The following is a 24,832-nucleotide window of genomic DNA, read 5'->3' as shown; positions in this document are numbered from 1 at the left end:
GGAAATTCACAATGAACTGGATGGGAGGCAGGCTCTGCTCTCTCGTTTTCAAGATGAAAGCAAAGGAACAAAGAAATACGGCACGTTCTGCAGCCTGTGCTAGCCCTGCCAGGTCAGACCAACAGAAGCTTCATTTGGCCGTTTTTCACTCAGCTGCTACCGAAGCCACACTGTGAAGGCAAACTCTCTGCCAAGCCCAAGGCTCCCCAACACAATCTCTTGCTTGCATCTCTACATCATATTGGACAGAGGGTTTTCCTCCTTTAAACCCATGCTCTATAAAAACTCACCCTGAATAGAGACCATATCAGCCAAAGCATCTCTGTGTTATGGTCCATATGGACACACCCACGGTAAGAAAATCAGGGAAAGCACTCAGGCACGCCAGCAAATCTAGCTGTAAGAGCGGGTGCAGGTGCAGTCCTCCTTAGAACTTGCAGCATTGGGAAGCCCAAAATCTATTTTCAGTAGTGACTTCAGCAAACAAGCTATTTGAGATGGGACCCAAGCCCCAGTTAAACACAGGACCTAGATTTCTATGGCTTCTTTTGAGCTGACATGAACACTTGACTGGCCATCTAGAGTACCGTGGCTGTACTTCATGAAACACTAGATTTTTGCTGAAAAAAAAAAAAATACTAAAAGAAGGGGAGAAAGTCATACAGAAGCAAAAGAGGGTAAATACAAGATGGTAGTATATCTGTCAGTACCTTTTTTCTATTTTTTTTTTACAGTCTAAATTTTTCTGATACTTTGAGAATTAATTTAACTAAGTTAATGCCAACTAAAGTAGTTACTAGATAGAACTAGCATTTTGTATTTCTGTCAGTGGTTTTACATACGGTTCTCTCCTTGGCTTCCAGAGACCTTGTTTTACAGCAAAATGTCCAGCTTTAGGACCTTTGCAGGCTGTCAAGAAGAGGTGCACCACTTCCTGTAAGAACACATAGCAAAAGAAAAAATTCTGGAAACTACCCTGCTCTGTGCAAAAGGAAAAATAAAGGAGCATCGTCCCCATCAGATGCATTACTTTCCCTGATGCCATTCTAGCTAAGAATGAGATTCCAAGAATAAAAGTTTCCTGCTGCAACATAAACATACTCCGTTTACAATTCCTTTTAAGACATCTCCGCTTTAGGCATTTCAGACTTGCAGGGAAGAGATCACACTGACAGCAAGTCACTGCTTCTACTCAACACAAGCTGCCAAAATGCGTAGAACTGAACCCTGTCTGCTCATTCACTGGACCGATAAATACACTTTTAAAAGCATGCACAGCCTGATTCACACTTACATGATGCACAGAGAATGAGGCAGAGGGCTTCCAGAGTGAAGCAACACCTCATTCCCAAGCATGTGCAGAACAGTCCACCTTCGCTAACTGCTAAAAATGCTAAACCAGTGCCATTTGCGCTACATATGTGCAACATGCATGTCTCCAAGATTCATTACTGTGCATATGAAAATTCAATCATATCAAAGCTTAGCTTTAAGAAAGTCCCAAGAGGCTGAACTGTGTGCTTATGCACTTTGAGGGGGAAAAAATCCAACAACTCTTAAACTTGATTTTCTTTTTTGTAGCGTTGCCCTGGTCTTTCCTTTACTAAGAACAAAATAGCTGCTAAATGAGTGAACTCCCCATCCCCACTGTGTTCACATCCGTTAATTTTCATAACTCAAGTTCTGTTTGTGTGAACACAACTGTATAAATCATAGATGGGATTAGGGCTGATCCCATCAATACTGTAACTGAGATGAACAAAACTCATTATTTTATTTGAAAATCGCTGTGCTTTGGCCATTTAGTATGAACATATGTATCCTTCTATGTCATCTCTCTCTCTAAAACACTACTTTCTGTAGCTCATTCTTGAACAAAGGATTCTGCAATGAGCTTGGAAGTATCACAAATTCACTTATTTTTGCATTTCATTGCAATTTGAAAATTGCTTTGTGTTCATGAAATTTTCCATTGATTGCCTTTCAATCAGAAAGGGGAAAATTATAGTGAAGAAAAGCAACCTTTGGGGACACATACAGTCATTGCGCATCCTATATCTGATCAAAAAAGAAGAGATTAATATTCGTGTTCTCTAGTAGAAATAAAAACTTTTGCAGGAAAAATTAATTTTTAAAAAGTAACAAAACAAACCTTCTGAGCTTCGTAGCTTTTGTATGGGCCTTTCACATCCATGAATATGAAGCTCATAGAAGCTGTTTTCAACCTAAAAGTACCAGAAACACGGCCTAGAACATAACACTGTAAAACAAGGATACCCAAAGAATTATCCTCAGTTCTAAAAGAAAAAAAATAAATATTTTAAAAATATCTAAAATACACCTAGTTTTACTGATGCAGGAAAAGCAGAGGCAGCTTCTGGTTTTCTTCCCCATTTCTGCAGTGACATACAAACTTCAGCTCCTCAAATCGAATGTCTAACAACTGCAGTGCTGACACCAACACGAAGCTCCCCAGGAGCAGGACGTGGTGACAAGCCATGTGCCGAGGATGGAGCCAAGTGGGGGCTGCTGCCTCCAAGTCCAGCCCACTACACCCTGACTTTTGCCAGCCACAACCAGTGTGTAAATGTAGGGGTAGCATGAGCTTGGCAAGCCCAGGCAGGAAGGGAAGGTTTCTGCTTTGAAGGTGTTGTCCAAATTAACACTTTTACATACATATAAAACTTGTTTGGATATACTTTAAAAAACCTCAGATATGCAAAACCCGAAGAGGAAAGCAATGCTCAAGAAACAAACAGAAGCGTGAGCTTCATGAGACTCTTCCTTTGCAGAGTTAAATTCCTCCTAAACGACATTTCCAGGGTGAGGCATTTGTAAGTACAACTGTAAAAGGACCAAAGGCTCAACTGACAAACCATGAGATATGAAGTGCTTGCAAGATACGTCCGGTGTTGAGATAATTAAAATCAAAATTAAACTTGTGCTGTATTTGCATCTGCAAAACATCAGTTAATCAAACATAATGAGTTAATCAGACTCATTTTTCTGAGGGCAAAATGTAATCATTCTTCATCATCTTTTGTGCTGTCCTTAGACTCTGACAGACTCTCCAGACTGACTCTTCCTAAGTATTTGCACACCCAATAGCACATTAAGGTCCTGGAACTTTTCTAGGCATTGATGCAACATTAATAGGAAATAGTTGTAGTAAAGCCACTTTATAGGAGGTTTTGCTCTATATGAAGAAGTCAAATAATAACAACAAATTGAAGGGGACATGAAGCATGACCCAGGAAGGAGATAATACTCTGCATCCCATTTTTGCAATCAAGAGACAAGCCACTCGGCTATTTAGCAAGACTGCTGCCAGTAAACCAGTATGCCTCCCAGATTCCTAACAGCAAACAGCAAGAGCAAAGAACACATTCTCTGGTGACCTCTGCAGATTTAGCAATTCTGTTGGTTTTTTATTAGTAGTATTAAAAAAAAAAAAAAAAAAGCAAGCTGTTTCTGGATGTAATGTCTAGGTATTGTAATTAATTTATTTTTAATTCCATGGAGAAATAATTTATACTGTCTTTGTTGCTAGCTATTTAAGATATTGTGGTTTACATTTTTGGTGTCTTTGGTACATTTTATTGTAACATTCTCAGGGCACTGCAGTCAATTACTACATCTCATGCTGTTTTACTTGCTACAAAGCATCATCCAAGCATTTTCTAGCAAGTCCTTGTGGGTAACTACGTCCTGTTCAAGAAACACATGTATGTCCATGCGATGATAGGTATGAGATCAGTGTCAACTTAGCCATTTGGATTAATGCCTTTTTAGTTTGGCTTCTGTGGTCTCAAGCCTCTTAGCTCAAGCTGCGATAGAGTTTAAACAAAAAAAAGTACATTTTAAACAGAGTACATTTGGAATAGAAAGATTTATCTGAGATCTGTCTATTGTGCCTCTGCAGTGCTAAAACCTGTCCCAGCTTTTCACTCCTCTCTCCCTTTTCCAGACCTCATTTCTTACTCAGCCCCACAGTTGTGCCGGTCCCCTCTCTTGGCTGTCCCAGCTCTTCCCTTCATCACTGCTGCGCCCTTCGTGCATGTGGGGGAAGTGGGAGGGACAGTCCCAGTGGGAAGCACAAACTCAACTAGCTATGCAGCAGCAAAGGGAACAAGAGACACATCTTGCTGGGGAAAGAGCTGAAACAATGGCTTGTGGCCAGGACTTGGAAAGGGCAGAAGATAATATCGCCCATGGATTAAAGAATGAAAACGGCTAGAAATAACGTTTGGTAGGTCTCAGCCTACGAGATCATTAAAGGTGGTTGACTGTGAAGGAATGCAGACCCTAGCACTGATGAAGGAGACAAGCCTCAGATAGGAGAGGGGACTATAATCCAGAGGCAAGCAGTCAAAAAGATGGTGAAGTGAATTAAAGATGCTACAGAGCCATCGTTCAGGAATTTATGGAATGGCTATGCCTTTCACTCACAGCTACAGTACGTGGGATTTTCCATTTCAAATTGCATCTCTATAGTTGAGCAAGAGCACTCACACAGAAAAGCTTGCCCTAACACAATGGAAGCTGTAGCCAACGTGCAGAAAATCTAAGCCACCATCATTGCTAATCTGTCCTTTTTCATATATGATTCTATTTACCGTATCATATTTATCTAGAAAGATTATATATCCAGAACAATTTCTCAGAGTGGCTACAGTACTGAAGTGTTCCTAGAAGCCATTTCTCTAAATCAAGTTTTGAAAGGAAATTGATGGCAGACACTATATAGTACTGCCCCCCCCAAAAAAACTAACCCAGTCTAACATGCACTGTACACTCCTATTTCAGAGCATATTTTTCCCGTGTGCAAATCCTGTAGGTACTTTCCAATTCTCTGTGAAATTGGGAGAACATTAACGGTTTGCAGAAAGGAGAAAAAAGGAGTGACTGTGAAGAACAGCAAAGACAGTGAAATCTCACTGATTTAGCCTGTCAGTGCTTCTATTCTCTACTGATCCAAGGTAGTAAAGGGAATAAGAACAGAAAATATATAATATTCCTCAGAAAGACATAAAAATGCAAGTCTTGCTAAAATCCACATTTTCTCTGCCAGTCCCTCCAGCAAGCGGGATCAGCTTGCTTTGCTCCTGTGAGTATTTTCATTAATTTGAACTGGAACTTTGCCTGATGAAGGAGTGCTGGACCTTCTCTTTCTGGGCAGAAGCACTGACACTACCAGCTGAAATATATCAGCACTCTAGATAAGCCATGAACTATTGTATCTTATGATTTATTGCTGATTAAAGACTCCCAAGTTGCTCCTAGTCCTGAGAATTAACATAATTGAAACTCTTACATTAACATGTTAGAGAAATGTTCTGAAAGTGCATTAGTTTACCATGCTGAATAAGCAAATAGGTTGCTGGCTGATGGATTTTTCATCAGTTTTAGCGAGAGCCCTCTGATTTCCACTACAGATATCTGCAGAGACTTGAACGCACAGCTCAGAGCTGATACAGCAAAATTCTATTAATTTTCTTTTAAGCTGCATATCCTTGGTCCCTACTAAGACTATTTCCTAGTTGTAAACAAGACGCTGAGCTCACCATTTAATGTTACCAAGACATAAAAGGTACTCCCACTTCTGACACATTATAAATTCAACTAATGCAATAGATTGTTTTAGGAAGAAAAGCATAAACCTGTTCTTTTAGCAAACAGCATGCAAAACTTCAGCACAAAGTCCCATAATCTAACCAAATCAAGTACTAACTTAATATGAGGATACTTTAAAACAAAATTATGAAAATTTCATGTCTTAATTAGTTGAGATGTGTGACACTGCTGTTAAAAAATGCAGCAGCTTACCAACCCCGCAACTGGAAGTATTACTAAAGATAAAGAATTATCACAAAAGGGGTTTTTTTGTTTGTTTTTCTATTCTCTTCCTTTCTTTTCTTCTTTTTATTGTAGTTCTGTGTTAATTGTGTTGCTTCAGGCAGATGGCTGAAAACATTTACGTGGACTATATCTGCATGAGACTGTGCAGAAGCCAGGGACGGAGTCCCAGGGAGGGTGGAACCAGCACTGACAGCCCTTGACGGGAGGTCAGGCTTTGCTCCCTGAGAGGCAAAGTCGCTGATTCTCCAGGGGTCTTTGCTTGTGCTACAAACGGGACATCTTAACATGCATGCCACCTCTTTTACCATTACAGATACTTACAGTGTTGTCTCTGACTTGCAGTGTACCTTGTGAGTTCATGCCAGTAACTAGAAGTCCCCAGCAAACAATCCAGGTTGGCAAGGGGCAAATCTTGCAAGTACGACTGGTGGGCAGTGCAACCTGTTTTCCAGGAACTGGGTGAATTATAATCAATCATTCTCAACATTGTGCTGAATACACATTGAAGTGCTAAAGATGTTGCACATAGGGAAAGGCAGCAAGACTTCCCCAAGAGGCAAAAATTATATATTGTGTTTGGGGCTGTACAGCGCAGCCCCACAAGAACCCACACTGAAACTCATGAGGCAGAGATAACACTCAGGAGGAAGATAGGTCTTATATATTGGTTTTTTGTGAATACACAGAAAACAAAAGAAAGCCCAGGGAGAACACATAAGAAATGGTCCCATGCTCCTGTATTTCCTCAAGGTGATTTAACATAGGAATTATTGCAACGTGCACTAGAAAAGAGCACAGTATTTCAGTAATATGAAACTTCAGCACAGCATCTGTTACTAAACTGCTCAGAGGTAAGGAGAGGCAACCAGATTCTGGGTAAATTATACAACAATTGAGTGGCTAGGGAAAGAAAGCTTGGAGCAGATTAAAAACAAATTTCTCACACGCAAAACCCAAAACTACCACCACTGTTGTTATGCCTGCACACAAACCCAAATGATAACATTCAATTATTAGGAAGCTGATGTGACAGACTTTAGCAAATGTAGTGGATTACCTTTCACTCATTTGCAGCTTCTCTGCTGCCTTAAGGAAAATGTAGGCAAGATACAGACACTTCAGGCGTTGAGTGTTTTGCCTTTTTAGTGCTGTTGGCAGCTCCCTTGCTGCTACACTGTTTCTTGCTTATGAAAAGCAGCTGTATTTGGAGGTACTAATAATACCCAGTAGTATAAAATCTGTACTTTCTGAAGACTACATCCTTCAACACCACAATGTGCAACATTCATACCATCCAAGTTGAGACTTGATAAAGTAGTAGAGAACTGTTGGCTTAAAATGCTGCTTTAGAGTTTACCGCAAAGATAGTTGAACAAAGATAATGTTCTATCAGACTTCCAAGATTCCAAGCAGAGTAGAGAGGAAAGATGACTGCATATACAACTCAGGGTCTTTTTTTCATAAAGTTTCTATAATCTTTTCTTTCTTCCTAACATTCAAACTTCAAATTCAGGGCTGTTACTCCCTGCTTATCTCAACTAGACATAACCAAACATAACTTCCACAACCACTGGAGCATATTCTGGACAAGGAACTTATTTTCTGTCATATTAAGCAAATAAATGTGCCTTAAACTATACCACTGGGACAGTATTTTATTCTCACCGTGGAGAAAGACAACAGAGATCAACTTTCTAGGTGTGACTTTTAAAACCAATCTTGTTTCACTGCCGTAAACACAGTTTTCGCTTCACGCTCAAATTTTCCTCACCTATTGAAATTCATTCACTTAGTGTCTAAGAATAACAAGAAACGTCTTCCTTTACTTCTAGCAGCCCTTTGAAGGAGTCAGAGAAATGCTGAAGATTACAGTTTTTTCGGTTACTCTTTCTTCCATCAGGTATTCATCCGATAGAGAAAAATGAAAGGTTTTAAACCTTCCAACTCCCATTCGCGCAGTTCTTAACACCAATTATGAGATGATATTGTCCCAGACAATCCCAATGAAGTAAATTAATTAATTAAACACTGCAAAGTGCTGAAAACAATGTGAGGGCAAGACTAGCAATTATTTGCATATAGCACGCAGACGGACAGACACTCGAGCAATGAAGCGATGTCCTACCTCTCCTTGCCGGTGATAGTGCTTGGGAGGTTTTCCCATCTGCTCTAGCATTTTGCCCTTCTTACTGCTAGAAAGCGTCAGTCCCTGGTGGATGCCTGCAGATCTGTTGGTTGCCTGAGTTGGAGCCTCCCCCATCAGGGTGGACTTGATGGAGTTCACCTTGGAGCTGGAGCTGTCTAGCTGGGAGCTCTCCACGATCAGGACCGCGGCTAGTAAGAGGAGACAGCAGGAGCACTTATTCCACATCAGCACGATCATCTCCCCTCCCCCCAATAGGATTAGCTTTTTTTTTTTTTTTTTTTTTTTTTTTTTTTAAGGCAAAGAAAACAAAAGAGAGGGGGGGAAAAAGTTTTGAAAAGTATCTCCCAAAGTTGTTAACGAAGCAACGGATTTCAATGCCACACACTCAAGGAACTGCTGTTCTGAGAGACACGGGAGAAAAATAATTTAAAAAAGAATCTCCTAGGAAAAAGATGTGTCAAGTCTATAGGCACTGAGCAACTATCGGGTCTGTGAAGCGATGGCTTTTTCCTCCAGGTCCTCGAGAAGTCCAGGCGGTTCTTTAATAACTGAGAGCAATAAGCTACGAGGCAACTGCACCCAGGGCAGCTCCCCACCAGCGCGTTTGCTTGAGCTTCAGAGGAAGAGGGAGGGAGGGAGGGAGGGAGGGAGGGAGGGAGGGAGGGAGCGCGGAGTTCCTTCCCCCCACTCCTCCTCTCCCGCCGCACAAGCCAGCAGAGAGGAAACTCAAACCAGATCCAATCCAAGCAGCACCGGCAAAAGCTGGGCTTAGTTTTCTCTCACTCTCTCTCCCCCTCTCTTGACTTTTTATTCCCCTCCTCCTTCTTTTTCTGTCTTTTGCCTCAGCCTCTGCAGCCAGCAGGAGTGAAAGCGCCCGCTCTCCTCCTCCTCCTCCCGCCCGGTGCGGGGCCGGGGGCTCCGGCGGGGCGGGCAGAGCAGGGACCCGGGGCTGGCCCCACCCGCCACGGGGGCGCCGGGGCCGAGGGGCAGACCCCCGGCGGGCACTCAGGGGTCCCCGGCAGGCTCTCGCTGCCCCCCTTATTATTACAGCCGCCGGCGGGTGTCCCCTCGCCCCAGCCCAGCGGAGGGACGCGCCGCGCAGCCACTTTCGCCCCCTCCCGCCGCGTCCCCCCGCCAGTCCCACCCCCGGCCCGGGGGGTTCCCCGTCCCTCCGGCCCGGGGCGCACGGCGCCGGCATCCAGCCCCGAGGTGGGGGTGCCGGCCGGCTCCCCACACGGCGCTGCCCCCCGGAGCAGGGGGTGGAGTTGCTCCGGCTCCCCGAAATGCTCAGAGGCGCGGAGCGCGTTACTCCTGCCTGCGGTACGAGTAAGGGGCTGGCGCAAACCTGCCAAATCTGGCAGCCGCGCCTGCAGTCCGCTGCCCAGGTAAAGGGCACGTCCAGCCACTAACGCACCGCGCTACTCCTAAACGTAACACCTCTAGTACCGCAGTGTCACTGCCCACCCCAGAGACTTACTGTGCAGCCACCTGCTCCGTGTCCTTGACGTGCACATGCATCTGATCGCTCAAAAACATCCAGGTGCTAATAACTACACCCACACGCTCCAAGGCACTTGCAGCTCCCTGCCGCAGCGCCAGAACACTGTGTTTCAGAAAAAGAAAGGTACACGGAGAAAAAACAGGCACGCGGAGCACAAAATTAGCAGAACTGGAGTAAACCCAGCTCTTTCCTTTTCCCTGTTACCTGCAAAAGATTTAGTGCAGAGAACATCACTATGGGGCACTTGTGTACTGTGCAGCTACAAGCCCTTGTCTTTCCCCTGAACATGTGAAAGTGGAGTGGAGGGAAAAAAAGATGGTGAGAGGAGCAGCCCTCTTGCTGTCCCACAGGTTCATGTACGAACGCTACCTTGACTGGGAACAGTACAGAGAATTTTCACGTTTACCACCTCTCCCAAGGGGTCCCTCCTCTAAGCATCTCACCAGTTATCCTTTCCAGTTACGCTACCTCTTTACGTGGCAGAAGGAGTGAAGAAGAAATGCACACCTGAAATTTCATTTCTTCTGAATTAACAGCCACAGAAAAGGAAGTTGCTAAGGCAAGAAGCTGGGCACACCTGGCCTCCAGTGTTTCTACTCCCACTCAGTCAGCAGAAGCCGTCCTGGGGTCTTAGTTGCTCTCTGCAGGGAATACTCCATGAACCACACCACCTTGGGTAAGTTTTATAAAATGTTGTCTATCGACATGTGACTGCTAGCAACATGTTCTCATGTTAGGGCTTGTATTGTATTAAACAGAGCATCTTGCAAAGAGTAGATTAATTTACAGCTTTTTCCACAGCTCAAACCTTAGAATTCTTTGGGAGGATTTAATCCCATCTCACAGGGCAGATTTATTTTTTTAAATCTTTATCTAATGATCTCTTACTTTAGGCAATTACTACTGATTTTTATTTTATTTTTTAAAATAACAAATGAAATGACGTATCAGCCCCCAATACCAGATTTGATTTTAAATTGTTCTACAGAACATGACCTTTGCTCTGGCTTGGGCTTCAAATGAGCTCACATTTACTGGCTTTGAAGCTGGAAGCAATTTTATTAACAGTTGATTTCAGACAATTAGGTTCAGAATCAAAATTCCTGGATTTAGCTTTGCAAGGAGTAAGGAATGGAAGGAAAAAAAAGTTTGCCTTCTTCACAGCATTTCCTCTCTTCCATCTTTGTGCAGCCTTAAATAAAATAAAATTACGTTTCTGTCTTCATCTCTGATAATTCCTGAAGACATTTGTAAGGAAATGTTTCTAAAAGATCAGAAAGGAATTTTCAATTTCACAAGAAAGTGATAAAAGCCAATCCTTTTTGATTGTTTTTGACCTGACTTTTGTCACCTAGCCCTCCTGGTGTTTCACCCCTCCCAAACCCAAAAGCAAACAGCTGTCAGGGCCACAAGAAAAGGTCTAACAGATAATTTCATAGAAAGTTGGCAGAGAGCCATATAAACACCAGACACACACAAAATGGGTAATCACAGCCACAGAAAATCAAGCAATCCACTCAGACATACATACATGGTGTACATACACACGTGCATATGCAGCCTCGCACACAAACATGGGAGGGCTGAAGTCCAGCCACCCATTCATGTAGGATCAAGTGGAGAAACACAAACTGATGACAGCTTTCTGATTTCTAACAAGTTAATACTGCATTTCCTCTTCCTATGATAATGGACTGCCCTAGTCACATTGTGTTTTCTTGCTGGGGACAAATAAACTGCACTTAAGTTACAACTCACATCTCTCTTCCTGGTGTTCTCCATATATGCCACCACAAAGCCTTAGCCCTGATCTGTCCTGCTTCATGGATGGTGCCAAATTTGTAAAAACATCAAGTCAGCAGGTTTTGCAAGATGACCACAAAAACCGGACAAGCAAAATGACATTTTCTCATTCCTAAGACATTTGAAAAAATTATAAGTGGGTCTGTACTATTGATCAAAATATATGGAAGGTTGTGTTAATTCACATTTCAAACAGCCCCCTTCTCCAAAATGCTTGATACAACTCAGAAATTATGATATATTTAGCTGGGCTCTGAATCTATTAACTGATTTGTTAACTTTGGTGACAGCAATTGCAACCCCCCTCAAATTACAACTTTTTGGGATGTTATCTCACTTGTGTTTCTCTTACCCAGGAAGGAACAGAAATTAATAATTCATTGGTGGAGTATTCTCCACCAGAGTCGCCTTGAATAAGGGAAGATTACAAAGAGGACAAAATAAACTGATGAGACATGCAAAGAGAATCCATGACAATAAAAACACAGTATGATGACCTCATGTGACTATCATTCAGCCCTTCTTGAAATAAATGGACATGTGTGGTATTAAAGAGAGGCACACAGCACCTAAAGGACCAGACTGTAAGTAGGCTCTGTCTAAATTAGTTAAATATATACCTATTAATACCTTATTAAAATTATTACTTGTATTAATACATATAAAAATCAAGCCACATTCCAACTCCTTAGATGTAAATAACCAAGTCCCCATATATTCATAACCACTAGAAATTTGGAAAAAACTAGGGAGGAATGCTCAAAGCATTTCTGATGTTTAAGAAGAGGTATCCAAACTCATTTTTTCAAGTCAGTCCAGATTCAGCTAAGTACGAAGGTCATCAGTCAGCTGGATTCAACCAAGTTTCCAGGCATTAATTGTTATTTACTAGGAATGGAAATGAGTATCTTTCCAACAGGGCAAGGCTTACCTTGTACCTCACTGCTCTGAAGGGAAGATAGTTTTGCAGCATCTCTGAGGAAATGGAAACAGGTTTTGCTTCGCTACCCTGATAGGGTTGTCTCCAGAGGAAGCAACAACCCACTTCACTGCAGGGCAGCTGCTGCCAGACCAACATGCTGCTCAAGACCGAAGAAATCAGAAATAGATGGGCAGAACACTAAATCTACATTGGGAAGGAGGTGGTTGGTTGGTTGTTGTGGTTTGGTTTTTTTTAATGAAAACATGATATATAGATATACTTGTAGAGAAACAAGCTATTTAGTATTGGGGGTGGATGGGTGTGTGGGTGTGTATTCCACTTTTAACTAGCGTTCAGACCATGACTTGGGTTCTTCAAGCTGGTCAAATACAGACTTCCAAACCTAGGTGTGTATTTTGTATGCTTCTCATTGCAGCAACTTTTATGTCCTTTAAAGACACAGATTTACTTCACAATATCTACTCATATAAGATGATATGGAAGCAAAAATACAAGAAGCATCTCTACATTTCAGAGTTATGACTGTGCCACTACAACCTAGATTTTGAGAGACATTGAGGGCATCTAAAACGTTTAAATGCCATGGGGGATCTACCAGAGGAACCAGCTATAAAACCCAGCGGTTGTGGTGCATGAATTGCATGCGGTGCATGAAGTGCACTAAGCACAGGCTGTCACATTTTTGAAGATCAGGCAAAGAGTTTACCACAAAGTTCACCACTAAGCTTGGATGCCTAGTTTGGAGAAGCTAGGGCCCTCACACTTTGTGTGTGTGTGCCTGTGGTTAGTCAAACATTTCAGAGCAGTGCAGTCATTTGCCCCAAATGACATTTTGCAACTAACAATACAGAACAAAGAAAGAAGCATTACCCCGACAACCAGTCAGTGGGACATGCCATGGGATGGTCACTAGCAATCTCTCATCACGTACCATACTGCAGAGACCAAACCTGCTCCTGACCACTGCGTACATAACCGTGAATCTTCCTGGGATCCTCCAGAGTTGGCACTTACGCCCCAAATTAGGAGGCAGATTGTCTGAATATCCCCATGCTCAGCTTTAACTGCTAATTCTTCCTGCAGATTTCCAGTAGGCAGAAGGATTACTGGAGGTTACAACCCAGTCACGGAAGCCTGACAGGCAAAAGGGCAAACGTTCATTAAACACCAGTGAGACCTCCAGCTGCAAGCACAGAGAACTACATGAGTGAGCTGCAAGTACTCAGTTCACATTGAATGTTAAAAATATATATATATCAATACAGAAATACACATTTGTATCTCTTTCAGGATAAATGGGTGTGCTTTCTGTAAGAAAAGTAGGGGGGTTCTTTGTCTTATTTGCACCCATAGAGAGGAGACACACCACAGAGTAAAGCTTGTACTATTTCTAAATCAGGTATTCACACTGAACAAACGTTTGAATTTTAAGTCTTCCAAATGCATATTTCTGTTTTACAATTGTTTTGGTGTTTCTTTTAATTAAACTTATTTATAAATTTAATGGAAAAAAAATGAGTGGCCCTAAACAAAGGTTTTGTAGAATTTTTCCAGTTTCACTACTTATTCTTGCCAAGATTAAAAAAAAAAAAACATAAAAAAAGAAAGAAAAAAAATTGTTAGTATTTGCATTGAAAAATATCAACATTTTAATTGCTTTTCTACTACCTTTCTGCTTTTCTATATGAACCTCCCCCTTATATTCTTTGCCAGGGAGTTTGATTAAATTTCTTGTAGACCTTTTTTCATTTTTCTTGGGGGAGAGGAGGATTTTAGGGAGGCAAGATAGACATGGAAAAGAGGAGCAACCTTTTTTCCTTTTGCCTTTTTCCCTGCTTTTCCCTCTGAAACTTTTTGAAAGAGGGAATTTTGGAAAAAGCAGATTCTAGCAGAAATCAAGACAAAAACTAGAAATAATGGAACACAAGTAAATAATATATTCAATATAAGGACAAAAAGGAAATAGAATGAAAATTGGGGAAGCCTCTACCTGACCTCCTCCAAAGGGCCAAAACTTCACACTGTAAATGTAAAATATTATAGGCCAGATTACAATCCTTGTGTATTTTACAGCATCTATATTTTAAGCCACTTGACTTCAATTGAACCGTATTTGATTTACACCAGCTTTAGTTCAGTCTAATGTCCTATGCTTTTCTTTCCGTTAAATAAACAAAATTACCTGTTCTTCAAATTAAATCTGTTTTTAATTCTATCTTAAGCATTTTGGGATACATGTTGTATGAAAGATATTGTATAACACAGAGGTGTACTGTTTTCTGTTATTATTTTTTAGGTTCACCAGCTGCACAGAATTTCCATTGCCCCTTGCAGCAATTCTCACAACTTGGATATGGCCAAATCTCACTTAGCATTGTTCCTGGGGCCTACTCTGTCTTTTACTTAATTTTCTGGGGGGAAAAAAAAAAAAAGAAAAAAAAATAAGCAGGGCTATCAAGCAATGCCTAGTTTTGCTAAGGCTGCAGCTCAACAATGCAACATTTTCTTTTCAAAAAGCATATTTAAGGAGCTCCTTCTTCCCCTCTGTCCTTCAGCTCTCTATGGGGATGCATTTTGGGTTCATTTCTTTCCTTTTTCAGTATTCAGCTCACAACAAAACCTCCCTCCAATTTCCACCCTCCCCTTGTGGTACAAGGGCGAGACAGTGCAGGCATGCGTTGTGGGGTGGGGGCAAAGGGCACGGGGATCCCCTCACCCCGGCTGTTCCACCGGGTGCTCCGTGGCCCCTGCAAGGCGCCCAGAGGGTGGGCTGGGGCGCGATACCCAAAAGCGTGACAGGTGGGCGTCGGCTGCAGGACCCCGTGCTAATGCAGCCTACAGCCACCGCCGAGCTCTTCTCCACAGCCAGTATTTCTATGTTAGCATCGGGGGAGCGGCTCATCAGAGCTTCCATTGAAGTCCGTAGGTGCGACCTCTGCCTCGAAGGCTGGCCCGCTCCTCCTCCCCTCTCGCCAGAGGACGGGTGAAAGCCGCAGCCATACCCCTGTGACCCCCTTTTGCAGCCGCCGGCACAGGCTGCCAGGCGGGTACAGCTCTTCCTCCGCCTTCATCCCTGACCACTGTGCGCTGGGATACGCGCTGCCCGCGCAGCGCAGGGGCGCCGGCGGCTGGGGGCGCGGGGGGCGGCTGGGGGCGCGGGGGGCGGCTGGGGGCGCGGCTGGGGGCGCGGGGGGCGGCTGGGGGCGCGGGGGGCGGCTGGGGGCGCGGCTGGGGGCGCGGGGGGCGGCTGGGGGCGCGGCTGGGGGCGCGGGGGGCGGCTGGGGGCGCGGGGGGCGGCTGGGGGCGCGGGGGGCACGCCCGCCGGGCCGCCATCGCGCCTGCCCAGCCCGGCCACGGATGGCCTGTCCCCAAAGGCTCCCCTCCCCCCAAAACTGTCATCGAGCGCGGCCGCCGCGGTAAGCGCCGCCCGGCCCGGAGAGCGGCGGCGGGCGGCCCCGGCGGCAGCGGGAGCGCAGGCACGGCCGCAGCCCGGAGCGCGGCCCCGGCAGGCACGGCCGCAAGCCCGGAGCGCGGCGGCGGGCGGGCTCCCGGCGGGCGGCCCCGGTCACGGAAACAGGCGAAGAAACATCGCCTCCTTTGATTTCTGTATTTTTCGGTCTCATTCCTAATGCCACGCTCCTCATGAGCAGGAAGGCAAATGATGCAATAAAACTGTTTGGAAATCTGTATTTATGATTTTTCTCCTGCTGATTTCCGTTTCGAAAAGGCGAGTACTGACTGTCACTGTTATTCCTCATAAATACCTCCTTTTCCCGATTAAAACAGTCCAGGATGGTGTCACAGTTAATTAAGGACTGTGCTTCCAGTAGCTTAGTTGCTCACAGTTCAGGGTTTGAATCAACCCCTCTGACAGCCATTAACCCTTCGGAGTGGGAATCACCGATTTCTTGGGAGAAGAGCAAAGGCAAACACCACCCGCCCAGCAAAATTAATAACCATCAATAAACACTGCGTCAAAAGCCAACATGACAGCCAGTCAATTCAAAACATTTTAAAGCCCCTTCACTATTTTCTCCAAAACACCTTCACTGTGTCACCGGAGTAAACTCAGCCTGACCATGCTCCCAAAGCAATACATGTTTCAGCATTTATCAGAGAAAGTACTTTCCGAAAGGAAAGGTTTCAGCCAAACGCAGTGAAGGTGCGGGCCGTGTGCCTGGAAGGCCACAAGTTAAACCCTCTGGTCTCCCTCTCCTTGCCGGGAACAGCCAGGAGCAAGCCACACACGAGAGGGAGAGGAGCAGCAATGGCCGGGCAGCGTTTTCTCGCCCTCCTCCCGTGCTGCGTGCAGGATTGCTGCTGGCCCCACCAGAATGGTCCCCAGCACCAAGCACTGCAAGGAAGACATATGCAAGCTCCGCTGTGTATGCACAGCACGTGGTTTTCCAGAGGATCACAACGCACAAACCAAAACATGAATTCGCGGTAGCCCAGAAAGACGGCTGACTTGATATGAAAATAGCTGAAATTTCAGCCTCCCTCCCCCAGCTGCATATGTTGAAGAGTTGTTAAAACAATGAAAATTCTTATAATTAGCAAGTCTACATACACCCATTTTCTTTGCAATATTCTTGGCAATATTGAAGCCAGTTACTCAAACTTTCCAAAGAAAAATAACCGTAAGGAAAATTCCCTTCTCAGGAATGAAAGCAGCAGAAAATTATGAGGCTGAAAAGGGAGTCAGAATGGAAATCATTGTGCAACCTTAGCTATAATAAGTACTGAAAAAGCTGATTGCTGTTTATTACATTTATCTTCTGTTTTCTAATAAATGCAGTCACATCTGAAGACTGTATGTTAAGACAAATGTAAAAGTATCTTCAATCATTTGCTTTCTCTTGCAAACCTACCTTAAACAAATGGTTTTGGACCTAGGATGGTGTATCTACAGGCTGTAACAAATATCCACCTCTCAGAGAAAGAGAGAAAGGATAGAGCTTCTGCTTTGCAAAAAAAAGGGAGTTAGGGAGGTTGTTTCTTTCTCTGTGTGATTGCTCAATTTTACCCTTCATCTTTATCTAAGAAAACAATTAAAAGATAGAGACATAGGTCTTCTAGAACATAAAACCCCATGCCATTTTTTTTAGCACAAGTGTATTGCTGTAGAATCAAGAGATAATATGACATGGCAAAAATTCCTTATCTGCAATGTAAGAATTTATGCTGATTAGTTCATTAAATAGAGTCAAAATCCATCCTACTAACAGGCTAATACAACTGCATTTGATAAAATAAGAATCTGGTATTGATCACTTACCAGCTGCCTCTCCAGGTGGGCTGTGTTCTGAAAAAAAAAAAAAAAAAAGTAGACTTCATAAATAATTGTCAAATAAAGGTACATCTCACATCTCACTTCTTAATGAAATATTGTTTTACATGTCATTCCTGATCAACTTAGTCCTTTCATTAAAATATGTTTGCAATAACTGGCGATATATAAAGTAAATGTCTAAATAAAAAGTGATTTGGAAAAAAAAATGGAACATTTTGTTTTTCAAATTGATTTCATTCCTGAAATCTTTTAAAATTCTTATTTGTTTCAATTGACAGCTTTTTCATTGAAATGCCAACTTAATGACTGCTTTCTGACCACCTACAAAGGTGTGCTTTTCAGTGGGCATGATGTTTGTTGTGAAAGAAGAAAAATAGCATTCCATATGTAATTTTCATAGAAGTGGGAAAAGAACAAATTAGTATCCTGCACAGCAGAGTAAAAGAACCTCCAGCTAGCACTGAATATACTCCATCTCATTTCTCTATCTGTTGCTGAAAGTGGACAGAAAAAGAAAAGTTAAATCCGTATTGTTTTAAAGACATTACCTATATGGCTGCTCAGTAAAGCTACAGCAAAATCCAGAATTATGGGACATTTTTTCCCCCTAAAATCTTCAAGGAGGCTAAAATTAGTGTAGCCACTCAATGAACTAGGCAGGCTGCATTCCTGGCTAGTTGTGCAGGTGATTAAGAACAACTGTGAAGCTCAATAGCTACAGGTGAGAACAATGTATTGCAATTTTCCTCTTGTGCTTGCATGTTTACACTCCGTTCCCTGATTACAGTTGTTTCCCCAATTTTCTCCCAGTGTAAGACAACGACAAAAACGATCAGAAGGGGAAGGAAGGGGAGCCTCTGCTCTTTGGTGTGCAGCCCAGTGCGATAGAGAAGGGAGCTTGCTTCACTGCTCAGAACACAAATACTCCAGGGAGCATCTAAATTTACTCCCGTTCTGGCATTTGGTAACTCAGTCCCACTCTGGCCTTTGATAATTCAAAGACAATAACTATGTAAACCTCAGCCCAAGCTTCTTTCCCAAAGCTTGGCTCTTCTTAGCACTGTGCTCCAGGGTCTGCTCTGTCCCAGATTTTTCCAGCTGAAAGAGTTAATCAGACCTTTCGGCAAGCCTTACTAGGCATAACTTTTCTGGGTCTTAGAAGAAGTTAGGAGTGGAACCTCAAGTGGTGACTCAAAGTCCCCTGCCAAATGAATTCCTGGTTTAAGTCCATTGACACTGATGGAGTTACAAGAGGAACAGAACTGGTCCTTTGCCTTTTTTGCTTTTATCCACAATAGGCAGCTCCTTTTTTTCTGCATAACAAGTACCAGAATACTGAATGTATTGGCTGCCAAGAAATGCAGAACAAACAGACTTACATGTTTTTCCCTTTATTTCCATCATCTGACCTTTGCTTTTTATGTCTTAGGAGCAAGCTGCAACTTTATTTACATGTATAATCTAGATGAAATGCTAGTTTGTGTGTAGAAAGCTATGTGGACTTTGATCTTTGAATTTGATTTTCCATTTTTTTCAAATCAAAACATAATGAATTAATGGAAACATGGAAATGTTAGGTTTTAGAATGATTCTCATTTAATAATTCTAATTCTTTCAGCCCGGGCTAGACCTTTTAGGCTTCCCTAGAGGCTTGAAGCGTTAGTTCATAGTCCAAAATATTAACTTGTATCCTGACACAGTAGGTACTGAAATCACTCATATTGCCCAGGTCAATAATGATAGATTTTGAATCCACATAGGAGTACTTGACTGCAACAAAAGGTGCTACTAGCCACATCAAAATTGTATAAAGTACTGATAGTGAGAGAACAAACGATTAAATTACTAAAACAGTGGAATTCACATTATGAAGAAGAGAGCAAAAACTAACAGGGAAAGGGAACAAGTACTAAGAGAGTCAACAGGAAGAAGTAAGACAGCTAATAATCCAGGAACATTTTATGGTTATTTTTTAATAGGTTTTAACCCAAGGTTTCAAACCTGTAACTTAACACATTGACTCTGTTTTCATTTGCAGTCTGATTAATTTTGGACACGTCATTTACACTTTTAAAATCTCAAGTGTTTTACTTCTGTGTACCTGCCTAGACTTGGCTCTGCCAAGGTGCAAAGAATGCCTCACTTCTACGCCATATTTCATGTCTGGGCCATGCAATCTTCCTAATTCTACATACAAAATGAAAATAAGTTGTTACTGACACATACTAAATCTTAACTTTTCTCAGAGAGGAAATTTCCACAAAATAAGAATAAATAGTCTGCAAAATTGAAATAGGGGGGAATGAAGAAGAAAGAAAAGTAAAGTACTAACTTCTATGTAAGGCTTCTTGTTAAAGCAAAGCATCAATTCTGTAACTACTTCTAAAATTCTGTATAAAATTACTGAAAAAAATCTTTTATATCCATGTCTCTGTGCATCACAAACATACCATTGTGATAAAACCATAATACTTCATTTAAAACTCTGAGTAAGAGAAGGTTCTTCACAGGGATTCTGTAAGTAATCAAAGGGAAATTAATACGGGTTTACTGTTACATTATCTGGGGTTTTAATTTTTTTAGCATACGTATTGTCTAACTACACATGTTGTTTGTTATCTCTGTCCCCACTGGTTTACAGATCATCATCAACTCAGTATTACTGGGGCAGGAGTGAGGAGTATCTTTGTGGAAATAACCCCCTCCCAAATCACATGGTACTACTTTGTGACCCTGTTAAAGGCTAAGGGACTATTCTGTTTATTTGCTACCACATACAACCCACATTGTCAGTAGCAAGCCATCAAAGCAATCCAGATGGTTACTATCACAGGAATGGAAAAGAAAAAAAAACAACCAACCCCAAGCAACTAAAAGAAGGAGCAAGAATCTGGAACGCTTTTCAGAGGACACCATCTACAACTCAAGAGTTTCTCACTGGAGCAACAGTGAAATTAACCGCAAGGCAAATACCCAGCCCAAAGTGGCTGGGAGGCAGAGCTCTTCTGCTTCAGTGAAAGGCACTGCCTGTTACCATGCATTCATTATCAAAGACAGAAATTCCCTCCTGAAAAAAAAAAAAAATCAAGAAAATGAGGAGCTCTCACACACACTCTCTCTCTCTCGCTCTGACTTTAAATTATAAAAATGACTGCTCAGTTCCTAACCAGTGAATTTACAGATTACCAGCCAATTATGGCAGCATTTGATAGCTTTTTCATTCTGCAGCAGCATGGCTGCAAGACCTGATTTTGTCCTGGAAGTTGTTTTATTTTTTGACTACATTGACTAAACTAATAATACACTTAATCTACTCTAGTTCTAATTCTTCGTATGATTTTAGGAAATAGGACTACTTTTTCGATACTGTGTTTAAAATTAGCTCTAGAGAACATACATTCCTATAGGGCCATCGTTCTTTTCAAGGTGGGGAAGGCGGTTAATGCTTCCAGAAGACGAGTGTGGTAGCTGGGGATATTGTACAGCAAACTCAGTTAAACTGAGTTAAGTTCAGTTAAACTCCAAAGCTCAGAAATTAACTTGTTTTTCAAAGTGATCCTGGGATGAGGAGAAGAGTCTCAAAAAGCAGGTCCCTCTCAAAACTGGAGGAGCATACCTCCCTGCCTCTCTTAAAACCTCTCCGAACTGTTGAATAGACCTTCTGTCAGTCTGTCAGATGCCAAGCTTCCCAAGACAAATGAAACTCTCAGTGTCACAGGACCTGTAAAGCAAGAAGTATGTAACCTGCTTTCTCAAAATACACATGCTGCAAATAAAGATATCAAGTGTACTGACATTTCTGCACTACAGCTTAAAATAACATCCTGTGCGATGCCTATATGCTGCACTGTTAGCTCAATTTTGGATTTTCTAAACACTGGGTTTGCTTTCAAAGAATAATGCTCCAGTTCCTGTACAATACATGAGTATACTGGCTCTTAGCTGGGAAACAAAGTTAAGAATGTGTGGGCTTTGGCTTCAAAATTAACCATGCTTTAGTAATCTAGTATACTAAACTGTTTCTTATTAATGTATCATGCAAATACTCTCCAGTCCTCCCGCGAGTCTGACACTTTCCCAACATATCAATAGCAAATGTTCTGTGAAATGCAACTTTTCTGATGTAGGCCACCCTGACTTTCAGTGTGATCTCAACCCACCATCCAAATCTTCATGGCAGATGCAGAATGGGGTTCTTCTTTAATAAGAGAAACAACATTGGGAAAAAAACCCAACCCACTTTCTTGCCAGTTTGATACATTGAGTGTTTTCTTCAGTAAAAAGCTTGCTGCTTTCCTCACCCACCCCCCCACCCCCCCTTTTTTTTTTTAATCTAATTATGGCTGAACAGTAGATTTTTTAGTGTTTACTGAGTCAGAATGTAAGGTAATGTAGGGGGATGATTTGTATAAGTCCCTCATTAATGTCACTATTTGACTTAAAATTTTGAAGTGTGCCAGCTTAACCCCAGCTGTTTTCCATCTTAAATGCAGATGAGACGGAGAGCATACCCGAGGACTTTTGTTACATGTCAAATGAGCTTCACAGCGCCTCTGCAACAACTGGCCCCACTTCCCAGAGCAGGTTTTTATCGAACGTTGCTGTTGCTATGCCACCTGTCAGCACCGGCCAGCCTCACGTCCCTTCCCTGGACAGTGGATGTGACTAGGCGAGCACAGGGTAGCGTGGTATCAAGCTACAATAGCTGTTTTTAACCGAGTTGGCCAGGTGCTAGCTGCAGAAGACAGCAGGTTAACCGGCCTGGTTATTCAAGTGGTTTTGTGGTCTGCTCTGGGCTGACAGCTGCCCCACCAGCATTGCTACCAGCACCAGGCAGGCTGACACACCGTCCCAAAGCCCCTGCTGCACACCGGGCTGCAGCCTGCAGTGCAGGTGCCACCAGAGGTTCTGGCCCAAATAGGAGACTGTTTAAAATGACATATGAAGGGTATGGGGGAGTGTATAGCTACTGATGTTTAGTTTTCATATACTTAATGTTTTACATCTTTTTGCACTATAATTAAAGACATAGTGTTATCTAGTCTCCTCTGTGACTCCACCATATCATCTTTCAGAGGCTTTTTATAGGCACTGTTGCAAAAGACAACGTCAAGGAATGATTAAGGAGGATAGCTTAATTTAATTTTTAGTTATTACATGTCCAAAGTGCAGCTTTTTATCTCCCCTCTGTTTTTAACATTCACTGCACAGATGCACTGTGTTTTTTCCCCCATAAAACATACAGTTATCAGTTCACAAAGGGAGCACTAACAGTGAGGGAGAGAAAAGCCATGTGGGCCGTATGAAGGGAGATCCAGGGTGATTCAGTGGCTGAGCAGAGGAGCAAGCTCAGAAAAATAAGAGCACACATGTCACCCCACGTCAGGGGTGGAAGGCAAAGTGAAGAGCTTTGGAAACTCAAGTGGGGCTGGATGCTGACTAGGCACTGGTACCTGGAGCACACAAATGAAAAACTGAGAAAGAGCAATGCCACAACCAGTGACATGGATCAGGGAGGAAAATTAGCAGATGTGTTTCAGCTGAACTGCATGCCAGAGAGGAGCTGGCAGGTTCCAGCGGCCACTCATGGATCACACAAATGTTTTGCCTCTTGCCTCTTTCGAGATGGATGGGGGATGCAACAAACCACCTCAGCAAATGATGAAGTTACAGAGTCCCTCTGCAGGGCTCTTCACTGCCAAGTCCAAGAGAATTGCTGGACTTTTTTGTTTGTTTGCTCTCTTTCAGATGTAGTTTCTGGACCTAGGTGATGAAGAACAATGCTTTGGAAAAACACAGGCTACTGCTCAATGAAATTCTGTCTGTACCAGTAAGAGTCTGAACTCAAACAAAACCTAAGTGAAGTCCAGAATTTGGACCAGGACTCCCAAAAGCAATGCTTTTCTGCTGTATCATCTATTCTTAACCAATCAGTACTATACGTGTGTCCTCTCACCTTCAGCAAATACAAAGTTGCTGCAGTTGTAGATGACATAAATGGCTTTGCACTCAGGCATAATACAAGACAGAACAGAAAAATGAGGGGGAAACCTGTTTTGCTAGACTTATTTGGATTATGCCTTTTTTTAACCCCAGAATTGAAAGCAACTGGAAATACTTAGGAAATTCAGAAGATTTAAGGGCTGTTTATACAGCAGATGAAAACAACTGACCCAAATGCCTCTATATTTTAAAGCTCCAAGGTAGGGGCATAGTTTATATATTAAAAATAACCAGGTCCTCTAGGTTCTATTGCCTACAGAAAACTTAAATCTAAAATAATTGTTTTAAAAAATTTATTTCCTTTAACATGTGTACAAGATTAAGTGGTTACAAATAGAAATGCTAGATATTCCGAAATATTCATAGCGAATATCTGAGTTGCTTATTCTGGCAGCTTCCATAAGAAGGGATCAGTATGGTATCTACATTTTTTTCCCCAGAGAAACATTAAGAAAAAATAGTAAGAACAAAGAAGTGGATAAAATTAATTCAGAGTAAATTGCAGAGCATACCTCTGCCTCAGTTCCCTAGTAAAGAAAAGGCACCGTATGTATACTACAAGGCTAATCTAAACTTCCTTTCCAAAAAACGTACTCGAACGAGCAATTGAAATAAGTGGGCTGCAAGTCTAACGTTTTCTATTTGCAGTGCAGCTATATCTGGTTTATTCCTTTTTCTCTTCCCCCCACCCCTCTTAACTCAGAATTTCTGTATCTTCGGGAGTATAAAGTACGGTCACATGCCCTCTAGTGAGCTACACAGCAGCTGCACCTTGCTAAATTGTCATCTCATTTTAAAATGAGATGCTTCTTTACACTGCCATGTGCTATTTTTCTCCCAAAGGTATTCAACGCGCTTTGAGCGCAAGCCTTCAGAATCATGCAGTTTTCCACAAGTCTCTGTTTTGAGGGCAGGAAATTAAACGTCCTGAATTAGGGATCACAAATACTTAGTCCAGCGAGCAAAATTTAAAGCAAAGCTAGACTTTGGAACTACAGAAGTCCCATTGCTCCAACTAAGTATCAAAGGCTCAGTGCATCAAGAACTTTTTCATCAGAATTTTTATACCACTTGGGGGAAAAAAAAAATCCTAACCCAAGAAATAAATGGATAGGACGTTACTGATTCAGGAGCTGTAATAATTGCGCTAATACACACAGTGCTGTTATAGCTTGGATGTGCTTTTCTGTGTTTTCGAAATAAGCTCTCCCCACCTACACATCACAGAGCGAAGCAGACTGAGGCATGTCTCTGAGCATCTCTTAACATGAGACCCTCAGGAAG

At 42.4% G+C, this 24,832-nt stretch overlaps 1 protein-coding gene across 1 annotated transcript in view; it reads right to left on the bottom strand.

Moving 5' to 3' along the window:
• Positions 1–15,372, bottom strand: part of DKK2 (dickkopf WNT signaling pathway inhibitor 2) — a 53,479-nt gene extending 38,107 nt beyond the window's left edge. The window contains exon 1 of the mRNA XM_080374072.1: positions 7,985–15,372. Within this exon, the coding sequence (XP_080230198.1) occupies positions 7,985–8,242 (258 nt within the window). The 5' untranslated portion in view covers positions 8,243–15,372. The remainder of the gene's footprint in view (positions 1–7,984) is intronic.
• Between the last annotated feature and the right edge of the window lie 9,460 nt (positions 15,373–24,832).

The sequence above is a fragment of the Falco punctatus genome, assembly GCF_963210335.1.
Source record: "Falco punctatus genome assembly, chromosome: 1".
Taxonomy (NCBI): domain Eukaryota; kingdom Metazoa; phylum Chordata; class Aves; order Falconiformes; family Falconidae; genus Falco; species Falco punctatus.
Note: the sequence above shows the minus strand (reverse complement) of the source record. Positions and strands in the feature narration are given on the sequence as shown.